Source organism: Rhinopithecus roxellana, chromosome 8, assembly GCF_007565055.1.
Source record: "Rhinopithecus roxellana isolate Shanxi Qingling chromosome 8, ASM756505v1, whole genome shotgun sequence".
Lineage (NCBI taxonomy): Eukaryota > Metazoa > Chordata > Mammalia > Primates > Cercopithecidae > Rhinopithecus > Rhinopithecus roxellana.
In genome coordinates this window covers 45,487,063-45,499,672 of record NC_044556.1, presented here as the reverse complement: position 1 = coordinate 45,499,672, position 12,610 = coordinate 45,487,063, and the positions used below count along the sequence as shown (strand labels likewise).

General features: G+C 40.4%; 1 protein-coding gene across 8 annotated transcripts in view; it reads right to left on the bottom strand.

Annotated features, from left to right (window-relative positions):
- THEM4 (thioesterase superfamily member 4) overlaps positions 1-12,610 on the bottom strand; it is a 55,907-nt gene that overhangs the window by 11,349 nt on the left and 31,948 nt on the right. For all 8 annotated transcript variants that reach the window (XM_010387130.2, XM_030935907.1, XM_010387131.2 and 5 more), the window contains one exon: positions 1,424-1,548. In XM_010387130.2, coding sequence (XP_010385432.2) covers positions 1,424-1,548 — 125 coding nt within the window. The remainder of the gene's footprint in view (positions 1-1,423; positions 1,549-12,610) is intronic.

The window sequence follows — 12,610 nt, the reverse complement described above, 5'->3', positions numbered from 1 at the left end:
AGTAAGAAAATGAGAAATGAAAAAAAGCTAAACAAACAAAAATTTCACAGAATGGGAAAAAATATAGTCAATAAATATATGAAGAGACACTCAACCACACAGGTAATCAGAGAAATGCAAATCAAGATCACACCGAGAAGTCATTTTATAATCATTTGACTGGCAAAAATAATGAAGTCTGACTTCACTAATTGCTAGAGAAGATGGGAATCTAAAGAATCTCATATATTGCTGGTGGGAGTTTAATTTGGTACAGGCTTAGAAAACAATTTTGCCTTCCTCTGTAAAGCTGAACACTCACAATACTCTACCACCTAGAAATCCTATTCCTAAGTATATGCCAAGCTCTTGCCCATGCACACCACCAGGAGACATGAACAAGAATGTTTATAGCAGCCCTGTTTGTAACAGTCAGAGGCCTGTCATCGGAAGAGAGACATTCATCGTGGGATAGTCACACATGGAGTATTTACACAGTGGTACAAACAAGTGAACACAGTCAACAACACGGATGAACCTCAGTACTCCTGGGAAGTAACAGGTCATGTGTATGATTTTCCTGAGACAGTCTACACACACATAAGTATAGACATATATTTCTTATTTATGGCATCACAGTATTTCACCATTTTTTAATGGCACATACATACAATATAGTTTACAGGTGAGCTGTAGTTCTTTAACCAGTCTCCTATTGATGGATAGCTATGTTTGCCATGTTTTGCCATTTTTGTTTTTTTTGCTATTGCAAATAATGTTGCATGAGTGACACAATCACTGGAACCTGATAGCAATGTAACACATTATAATTTTGCAGTTATTATACCTGTGAGATAAAGTCCTGGAGGTGGGTTAAAGGACACATCACTTTGTAAATTTTTTTTTTTTTTGAGACAAGGTCTGGCTCTGTCACCCACGCTGCAGTGCAGAGAGGTGCGATCTCAGCTCACTGCAACCTCTGTCTCCTGGGCTCAAGGGATCCTCCTACCTCAGTCTCCCAAGTAGCTGGGACTACAGGCGCACACCACCACGCCCAGCTAATTTTTTGTGTGTTTTGTAGAGATGGGGTCTTGCCGTGTTGCCAAGGCTGGTCTCGAACTCCTGGGCTCAAGCGATCCTTCCACCTCACCCTACCAAAGTGCTGGGACTACAGGCATGAGCTTCTGCATTGGGCTGTAATTTTGATAGATGTTGGCAACTCGCCCTTTACTAGCAATGTATAAGAATATCTTTAACTTGTTCTTTGCATGACAGGGAATTAAGAATTTTTTGGCATGTGTGGGTTACAATACCCGGGCAAAAAACCAAACCAAACCAAAACACCCCCCTGACCCCCACAAAACCCAAATCAACCCACCAACCAACCAAAACTACCAACCCAACCCAACTAAACCCCAAGAAAGAAATAAGACCAGCTTCTTACTTGTTGCCTCTGAGTATAGGGTCTTCTCATCAACACTCTGAACATTACAGGAAACAAAAAATTTCCTTCCTTCAACTTTATCAAGTTGGCTATTTATCGTAACAGCAGAGCAAAGAGGGATAGGTCTGCAGAATAAAAAGAAAAAGGAAAAAAATCAGTTTTTATCTGACTTATGTAACATTAAAAGATGATCAAGTACATGACAAGGGGTAGAAATTTATGACACCTGACAACAAGTATTGACTGCCTTAAACAATATATTCCTCAAGGGCTCTGACACCAAGAGCCTCTCAAGCTCCCCTTCTCCCAAGCACCACTGCTCTCAGGTGGCTCCTGGGCTACAGTCCCTGGATGTCTCTCTGGGCTTGTTTCAAAGGGATCATCAGGAATTCCAGCTCTGTGATGGCAGAGACTATCCCATCTGGAGATCCACTGCAAAGTCCTAAGGGAGCTGAAATCCTTTAAAGAAGTGAAAACAGGGCCAACAGATGGTCCCAGGCAGCTTCTCTCATTTCTTCTGTCATAGTCAACTTACTCATCCAATTCTGAGTAATGGTCACTAGACAGACACCTAATAACAACAAATTGCTGGTAACAGCTTACTGCTCTAAGTCAGTACTGTCCAATAGAACTTTCTGTGATGATACAAATGTTCCATATCTGAGCTGTCCAATATGGTAGCCACATGTGCCTAATGAGCACTTGAAATGTAGCTAGCATAACTGAGAAGTTGAGTCCTTAAATTTATTTAATTTGAATTAATTTATACTTAACTTTAAATAGCTACATGTGACTAGTGGCTACAGACGTTTCTAGGAATCCTGAAGATACATATCACAATGAAAAGGATATCTCTTTAAAGCTGAAATTTCAGTTGGTTGAAACAGAAGGTAGAGCACGGAAATGTGTTTCGTGCTCCTATGGTACTACCAAGCAGATGATGGAACAACTCCAGGTAGGAAGAAAGTTATCACTGTGATGATCTCTCTGCCCAGTTTTCCTTTCAATGACCTTTTAATACTTCCACTCCCATTAGCTTTTCCTTTGCTCTTTTGTTGAGCCAATTCAACATTTACTAAGAACCAGGGGACATCAGGTGTTCTCACCAGCCCAGAATCTCCCTTTTCTACTAACATGACTGTCTTCATTTATCCATCCCCTACCCTCCCTTCATTCTCTTCATCTCTCTCTTTGATACACTCATGTACCCGTTTTGTTAGGGAACCACCTCTCCCTCATTCTTAGCCCATGCAGGTTGACTGGCATTGAATAATGATCCCCCTACTCCACATACACATAGTGACCAGTTGTGGGGGTGGGCACAGGCTGAAACAGTCAATCCTGGAACTTGTGTTGGAGCCCTTGGGTTGGGTTCTTTTTCTCTGAGGTGCTAGGCTTACAAGACACAAGGCTGGCTGGCCTGGCTGGTGGCCATTGTGCCACTACACTGGGAAAGGCTACGGGAGGATGAAGCAGATCTAGAAGAAAATGTGGCTGAGATTCCTAATGACATCACTGAATACCTGCTCTCAGCCACACCTGACTTCTTAACCATACAAGCCAATATGTTCCCTTTTTTGCTTAAGCTAGTGAGAGTTAAGAGTTGCCCTTGTAACAGAAAGTCCTAGACTAGTAAAGAGACTAACAGAAAATGTTTCAGAAAATACAAAATAATGTAACAACTATAGAGCATAATTTTCTAAATGTAACTAATATTTAGGCACAGATCAATTTGGTTGGGACAGGAAACTGGCTTTAGCTTGTTTTCCTTCATTTAGCTAGAACACTTAATTAGATTTGTATTAGAGGCAGAAAAGTGATAACAAAGATAAAAGTAACATTTAAAAAGAAAAAATTTCTTTTTTTTTTTTTTTTTTTTTTTTTTTTTTTTTTTTTTTTTGAGACGGAGTCTCGCTCTGTTGCCCAGACTGGAGTGCAGTGGCCGGATCTCAGCTCACTGCAAGCTCCACCTCCCGGGTTTACGCCATTCTCCTGCCTCAGCCTCCCGAGTAGCTGGGACTACAGGCACCAGCCACCTCGCCTGGCTAGTTTTTTGTATTTTTTAGTAGAGACAGTGTTTCACCGTGTTAGCCAGGATGGTCTCGAACTCCTGACCTCGTGATCCGCCCGTCTCGGCCTCCCAAAGTGCTGGGATTACAGGCTTGAGCCACCGCGCCCGGCCGAAAAAAATTTCTTTTATTTTGTTTATATATGTCTACACACACACACACACACACACACACACACCAGAAAGGCATAACAAAGCCAAAAGATAACTCTTTGAAAAGACTAATAATCTCTGGCAAGATAGATCAAGACAATGAGAAACAGCATACATAAATACTATTGGGGTCAAAAAGAATATAGATTTAGCTGAATTTTTTAAAAAATTGAGAATATTTTGAATATTATGAATAACTTTATGTCAATACATTTGAAAATGCAGATGAAATAGAAAAAATTTCAAAAATTTATTAAAACTAAGAATAGGCCGGGCGCGGTGGCTCAAGCCTGTAATCCCAGCACTTTGGGAGGCCGAGACGGGCGGATCACGAGGTCAGGAGATCGAGACCATCCTGGCTAACATGGTGAAACCCCGTCTCTACTAAAAATACAAAAAACTAGCCGGACGACCTGGCGGGCGCCTGTAGTCCCAGCTACTCGGGAGGCTGAGGCAGGAGAATGGCGTAAACCCGGGAGGTGGAGCTTGCAGTGAGCTGAGATCCGGCCACTGCACTCCAGTCTGGGCAACAGAGCGAGACTCCGTCTCAAAAAATAAAATAAAATAAAATAAAACTAAGAATAAAACTATTAGAAAGCCTGAATAGTTAAGTAAAGAGGACACTGAGACTCTAAGAGGAAGGAGGAGTCTCACTCTGAAACGAGCTTGGGTCTCTAAATCACTTCATGGGGGTAAAACCCTCACTGACCAGGATAACCACATGGAACTATTAAGTAAACCAAAAAAGCCTATAGGTTTAAAGTAGTGAGATGTAGGAGTTACCCTAGCTAATGTTACTCTAATTTACTATAGTTTTTTTTTTTAAAGTTCTTTTATTTTTTTACCTCAAGTTCAATGTGGCCAGAACAGTGGCTTGTAAGGCTCTGATTCTGTATAATCTATTGAGACTTAATTTGTAAGCCAATACATGATCAATTTTTGCAAATGTGTGCTATGTTTGTCTAATAAACCATACTTGTTATCTTGTGGTGTTTAAGTTCTCCATTTTCTTTTTTTTTTTTTTTTTTTTTTTGAGATGGAGTCTTGTTCTGTCACCCAGGCTGGAGTGCAGTGGTGCGATCTCAGTTCACTGCAACCTCTGCCTCCTGGGTTCAAGCGATTCTCCTGCCTCAGCCTCCCGAGTAGCTGGGATTACAGGCATGTGCCACCATGCCCAGCTAATTTTTTGTATTTCTAGTAGAGATGGGGTTTCACCGTGTTCGCTAGGATGGTCTCAATCTCTGATCTCATGATCCACCCCTTGGCCTCCCAAGGTGCTGGGATTACAGGCTTGAGCCACCGTGCCTGGCCTAAATCCTCCATTTTCTAATTGTTTTTTCTTTTTTCGGAGACAGGGTCTCAGTATGTTGCTCAGGCTGCAGTTCAGTGACTATTCACAGGAGTTATCATAGCACACTGCAGCCTCGAACCCCTGGACTAAAGCAATCCTCTGCCTTAGCCTCCCAAATAGCTGGGACTACAGACGTGCACCACCTCACTTGGCTCTGAATTTTTTTTTTTTTTGTCTGCTTGACCTATCAATAATTGAGAACAGGCTGGGCGCTGTGGCTCACACCTGTAATCCTAGCACTTTGGGAGGCCAAGGTGGGCAGATCACAAGGTCAGGAGACCAGCCTGGCCAGCATGGTGAAACCCTGTCTCTACTAAAAATAGAAAAAAATTAGCCAGGCATGGTGGCGGGTGCCTGCAGCTACTGGGGAGGCTGAGGCAGGAGAATTGCTTGAATCCAGCAGGCAGAGGTTGCCGTAAGCTGAGCTCGCACTGCTGCACTCCAGCCTGGGTCACAGAGATTCTGTGTCAAAAAAAAAAAAAAAAATTGAGAACAATGTGTTGGAATCTCCCACTATATAAAGGTGGATTAGTCAACTTCTCCCTATGATTATATCAATTTTATTTATACTCTTTATTAGATGCATATTTAGAATTACCTACTATTGAACTGAATCTTTTATTATTACAAAGTAGCCTTCTCCATCCCCAATATTACTTTTTTGACAGTTAACTATTTTTCTGATCCCAGCTTTCTTCTGGTTAACTTCTGTGTAGCATATTTTCTCTTTCTTTTAAACTTTTTGGTGTCATTTAAAAAATATGCCTCATATAGTTTCTAGTTTTTTACATTTAAAAATTCAATTTTATAATCTGTCTTTGAACTGATGGTTTGGTCTATTTATAGAGAGTCATTACTGATTTATTTAGACTTATTCCTATCCTCTGATTTAGGCTTATTTGACTTGCTTTTTCTAACCATTTTTTCCTTGCTTTTTAAAAAATTGAGTTTTACTACTTGTTTGATCTTGTACTGTTTTAGATATTATACACTCATTTTCTCTTAATCATTCTCTACACTGAAAAATATGAGGATATATAAACATTAACTCTGTTCATCTCCTCCCAAACTACATGCTATTGTTATCCAGTATTTTAGCTGTCCTTTTGTTAATCACTATAATTTATTTACTGTAAATTTTAATTTTTATTATTTTTAGAGACGGGTTCTCCATCTGTCCCTCAGGCTGGAGTGCAGTGGCGCACTCATAGCTTACTGCAACCTTGAACTCTTGGGCTCTAGCGATCTTCCTGCCTCAACCTCCCAAGTAGCTAGGACCACAGGCACGAGCCACTGCAACACACCAATCCTCAGAATTTAGACATCAACATTTATGCTTACAGACTCTATTTAGATTTTAGTTATCTACATGTTTACCAATTCATTTGCTCATGATTCCTGCTTTCATCCTCCTGCCTGTTGGGATTGCTTTCCTTCTTTCTAAAGTCCACCATTTAGGAGCTCCCTGGGTGTTGTCCTGCTGTTCCATAAATTCTCTCCATTTGTTTGAATGACAGCACCTTCATTTTGCCCTCATTTTTGAACTTTAGCTGTGCGGAGAGCATGATTTTAGATTGACATTTTCTTTCGGCAGATGTTTTATTGTCTTCTGGCTTCTACTGTTGCTACTGAGAGGTTTACTGCCAGTGTAACGGTGCCCTCTTGCTTCTAAAAAGAGTGCTCTGCAATGGCTGCTCTGTCTTAGCTCTGCTTTTAAGATCTCTTTGTCTTAAGTATTCTCCAATTTCTCTATAATGTCTCTAGATATACTTTTAAAATCTAGCTTGATATATATTGCTTTCTATATTGTCAATTCATGATTTTCTTTAGTTCTTGAATATGCTGACCCATTATTTCCTTAAATACTCGGATCTCTTTGATTCTCTTTATTCTATTTTTCTAGGACTCTAATTAGCATGTTAGATCTTTTTTTTTTTGTCCACTATAGCTTACGCTCTCTATATTTTCCATTTCCTTTTTTCTCTGTGCTGGATTCAGGGTAGTTTTTTTTCCTTTCTCTCTCTCTGCTAAATCTAGATCTGAAAATAATAATTAAAAAATTTCATTTAGGCCAGGCATGGTGGCTCACGCCTGTAATCCCTGCACTTTGGGAAGCCGAGGAGGATGGATCATGAGGCCAGGAGTTCGAGACCAGCCTGACAAACATGGCAAAACCCCATATCTACTAAAAATACAAAAATTAGCCGGGCATGGTGGTATGCGCCTGTAATCTCAGTGACTCAGGAGGCTGAGGCAGGAGAATCACTTGAACCTGGGAGGTGGAGGTTGCAGTGAGCCGAGATTGCACCACTGACTCCAGCCTGGGTGACAGAGAGACTCCGTCTCAAAAAAAAAAAAAAAAAAAAAAAAAAAAAAAAAGCTTCATTTAACATATTAAGCTGCTAGCTCTAAATATATTAACTGTGATCCTCAAAGTATCTTTTTAAGAAAATTATTATTGTCTTTGGTTAATGGATGAGGAAACTGAGGCCCAGAGAGGTTAGGTAATTTGCTAAAGCTATATGGCTATTTGGTGGCACACGTCATCAGTCTGATTCAAAGTTCTGCTTCCCATTTTGCACTTGAGCTTGTTTCATCTGTCAAATGACTTAGTTGAGGTGGGCATGTTGATGCATTTATGGGATATATCTCAATATCACACTAGAACAATGGGTGACTAATTTAGTGTTTTTAGTAATACAACCACCACCACCATCACTGAGCATATGGATCTGATAAATGAACTCTTGATTAAATTTCAGTGGAAGGGGAAAATAACTTGTAGGGAGAAACGATTTGAAGGTTTACTGGACTGTGAGATTATAAAAATCATGAGAGTTTGTATTAGTTTGTTTTCATGCTACTATAAAGAACTACCTGAGACTGGGTAATTTATAAAGAAAAGAGGTTTAAGGCCGGGCGCGGTGGCTCAAGCCTGTAATCCCAGCACTTTGGGAGGCCGAGACGGGCGGATCACGAGGTCAGGAGATCGAGACCATCCTGGCTAATACGGTGAAACCCCGTCTCTACTAAAAAATACAAAAAACTAGCCGGGCGACGAGGCGGGCGCCTGTAGTCCCAGCTACTCGGGAGGCTGAGACAGGAGAATGGCGTGAACCCGGGAGGCGGAGCTTGCAGTGAGCTGAGAGCCGGCCACTGCACTCCAGCCTGGGCGGCAGAGCAAGACTCCGTCTCAAAAAAAAAAAAAAAAAAAGAAAAGAGGTTTAATTGACTTACGGTTCTGCATGGCCGGGGAGGCTTCAAGAGACAATCATGGTAAAGGTGAAGGGGAAGGGGAGGCAAGACACATTTTACATGGCGGCAGGGGGGAGAGAGGGAGAGAGAGAGAGAGAGAGAGAGAGGGAGAGGGGGAGAGAGAGAGAGAGAGAGAGCGAGCGAGCATGCACACAAGGGGGGCTCTGTCAAATGCTTTTATTTATTTATTTATGAGATGGAGTCTTGCTCTGTTGCCCAGGCTGGAGTGCAGTGGCACAATCTCAGCTCACTGCAACTCCCAGATTCAAGTGATTGCCTGCCTCAGCCTCCCGAGTAACTGGGATTATAGGCATACACCACAATGCCTAGCTAATTTCTTTTTTATTTTTAGTAGAGATGGGGTTTCACCATCTTGGTCAGGCTGGCCTTGAACTCCTGACCTCAGGTGATCTACCCACCTTGGCCTCTCAAAGTGCTGGGATTACAGGCGTGAGCCATAGTGCCCGGCCTGCCAAACACTTTTAAACCGTCAGATTTCGTGAGAACTCACTATCACTAGAACAGCATGGGGGAAACTGCCCCCATGATCCAGTCACCTCTCACCAGGTCCCTCCCTTGACACATGGGGATTACAATTCTAGATGAGATTTGGGTGGGGACACAAAGCCAAACCATATCAAAGTTACAAAATGTCTAACTAAATTTTTAGTGAAAATAAAGGATTTAATTGTGCTTTTTTTTTGTTTTTTTTTGAGATGGAGTCTCACTGTGTTGCCCAGGCTGGAGTGTAGTGGCACGATCTCGGCTCACTGCAACTTCCATCTCCCAGGTTCAAGCAATTTTTCTGCCTCAACCTCCCAAGTAGCCCGGCCTTAATTGTGCATTTTAAAGGAACAAGCGCCGGGTGCAGTGGCTCATACCTGTAATCCCAGCACTTTGGGAGGCTGAGGTGGGTGGATCACCTGAGGTCAGGAGTTTGAGACCAGCCTGGCCAACATGGTGAAACCCTGTCTCTACTAAAAATACAAAAATTAGCCAGGTATGGTGGCCTACACCTGTAATCCCAGCTACTTGGGAGGCTAAGGCAGGAGAATCGCTTGAACCCAGCAGGCAGAGGTTGCAGTGAGCCAAGATTGCGCCACTGCACTCCAGCCTGGGTGGCAGAGTAAGACTCTGTCTCAAAAAAAAATAAATAAAATAAAATAAATAAATAAATAAAGGAAGGAAGAATCTTCCAGAATGTGTTGGCTACAAATTAGAAACACAGTGCCACAAGATTATTAAAGTGATCTGAGCTTCTGATAAAAGAAATACAGAATGAAAAGCAATCGAAACTCTAAAAAGCAAACAAAAACCAGAAGCCTAGGGATTGTCATTTTCCCTTTTCAAGAAAACTATTGAAAGCATTTTTAAAACTTTGTTTTAAATTCTTGCAGTGGAGTGATATTTAGAAGTAACTCCTGAGTTATCTATCCACAAGAATTCACATTTACCCCTCTTGTTCTTACATCAGTCAGGTATCAAAGAAACCTTTCTATATAGACTGCCCACAAGGTGGGGTAGTTATAATAGGAAAATGGAGAGAAAATGACATTTCACAGTTTTTGAGTTTCTAGTAAATTCAGAGGAAAGGTTCTGACCTTTACCAGCCTACCTTTTTATCAGGGTAATCTCTTCAGTTCTATATTTCTGTTCACCTTCAGCTGTGTTTAAATAGTCCTTTAACATATTCACTGAGGTATTTTTTTTTTTGTTTTTCAAAACAATTACACTTTCAATTACTTTTTTTTTTTTTTTTTTGAGATGGAGTCTCACTCTGTCGCCCAGGCTGGGGTGCAATGGAGCAATCTCGGCTCACTGCAACCTCCACTTCCCGGGTTCAAGTGATTCTCCTGCCTCAGCCTCCCAAGTAGCTGGGATTACAGGTGCATACCACCACACCCAGCTAATTTTTGCATTTTCAGTAGAGACAGGGTTTCACCATGTTGGTCAGGCTGGTCTCAAACTCCTTACCTCATAATCTGCCCACCTCAGCCTCCCAAAATGTTGGGATTACAGGCGTGAGCCACCATGCCCGGCCTACACTCTCATTTCTAAAAGTTTTGTTAGGTTCCGTGGCAAACCTGCCTAATAATTTTTATAGTTTATTGTTGTTTTCTCTTTTGTGATTTCATCTTTTATTTATTTATTTTTTGATGGAGTATTGTTCTGTCGCCCAGGCTGGAGTACAGTGGCACAATCTTGGCTCACTGCAGCCTCCATCTCCCAGGTTCAAGTGATTCTTCTGCCTCAGACCCCCAAATAGCTGGGATTACAGGCATGTGCCACCACACCTGCGTAATCTCTGTATTTTTAGTAAAGTCAAGGTTTCACCATGTTGGCCAGGCTAGTCTTGAACTCCTGACCTCAGGTGTTCCACCCGCCGTGGCCTCCCAAAGTGCTGGGATTACAGGCGTGAGCCACCGTGCCCAGCCTCATCTTTTATTTCTTTAAATATCTCATACTTTATTCATTTATATTGTGTATTTGATTATCATGATATCTTAGATCCCTGAGGTCTAAATCTTATTATTGTTTCTGTTGATAGTCACCCTTGGTAGTTTCTTTCTTTGTGTATTTGGTACAGGATCTACTTGTTTTGAAGGAGGAATGTCCTTTAGCATTTCTTGTTTGCCATGTTGCATGAAGAAATAGAATCAGGAGCTTCTCAACTCATGTGTCATGAATGGGTCATTGGCATGCTGAGATACTTACCCTTTCAGCTAGCTAGTCATCACTAGTTATGACCTGCTTTGTCTATTATCTTAATGTGCTAGGCACAAGGAAATAATCAAGTGGGATATTTGGATCAGAGGGCTGGAAATTATTTGAAATCATTAAGGAATAATCTTGCTTCTTAAAGGAAGTAAGGTAGATTAAGGCATCTGATGATTAATTGACACTGCAAATTATTTTCTTTTTTTTTGACACTGCAAATTATTTTCCATTAAAATATAATCCCAGGTTGTTACCTGTAGCATCCTGAGTCAAGTAATCATATTAAATTTAATGTTATTATTACTATTATTATGAACCCAAATAACTGTATACAAAAAAACAGAGCCTGATAAATATTAAATTCTAAACTACTTATAAAATCCAATACTTTTTTCTAGTCTTTAGTCATCACCTAACAGAAGACAATAGAAGCTGTGTTATAGTGAAAAGTATCAGATTTGGTGTCATAAGATGTGAGCTCTAATCCTGACTAAATTGCTCTCTATCCATATGACTTCAGGTAAAACTTCTTTTCAGTATGTTTTCCAGTTGTGGGGAACAAATGAACAGCAATGCAACTGACTTTTGTGGATGGTTTATTGGGTGGGCCAAACACAAAGCATAGAGTTTGGCAGGTTCTGTTTCCCATTTTGCACTTGAGTATGTGGAGTATGTGCTTAAGACAAAAACACTTTTTGAGATAAACCGCAATCTAAATACTTTGTTTCAGCTTGTTTTCAAAGTAACCTTCTACATTGATTTTTTAGGAAGGATATTGTACTTCATTATTCAACTTTATTTGAACATGAAAAAATATTTTTAAAAACATGGGACATGGAAAAATATTAAAAATGTAATTTTTAATATATTCTTTATCATGTTAAGAAAACCCAGATTTCTAGAATCTAATTTATAGTCATAACTAATATGAAATATTGACCATCTGTAAATATGTCAACTTTCCCCAAATTAATCTCTAGAATCAATGTAACTGCTATTAAAATAATTAAAAGGAGGTACAATGACAATCTGGGTTTAAACGTTAAAAAGCTAAGGCATAACTAGGAATAGAAAGAAACTCTCTCAACATAATAAAGGCTATTTATGAAAGCCCTACAACTAACATCATGCTAAATGGTAAAAGAGTAAAACCTTTTTCTTTAAGATCAGAAACAAGACAAGGATGCTCACTTTTGCCACTTCTATTCTACATGGTACTAGAAGTCCTAGCCAGAGCAATTAGGCAAGAAAAAGAAATCAAAGGTATTCAAATTGGAAAGGAAGAAGTACAAAGATCTGTTTACAAATGACATGACTTTGTATATAGAAAATCCTAAAGATTCCACAAAAACCTGTTAGAATGAATAAACAAATTCAGCAAAGCTGCAAGATGTAAAATCAACACAGAAAAATCAATTGCATTTCTATACACAAACAATGACTAATCCAAAAAGGAAATTAAGAAAACGATTAAGGCCAGGTACAGTGACTCACTTCTGTAATCCCAGCACTTTGGAAGGCCAAGGCAGGTGGATCACTTGAGGCCAGGAGTTTGAGATCAGCCTGGCCAACAAAGTGAAACACTGTCTCTACTGAAAAATACAAAAAGTTAGCCAGGTGTGGTGGTGCGTGCCGGTAATAC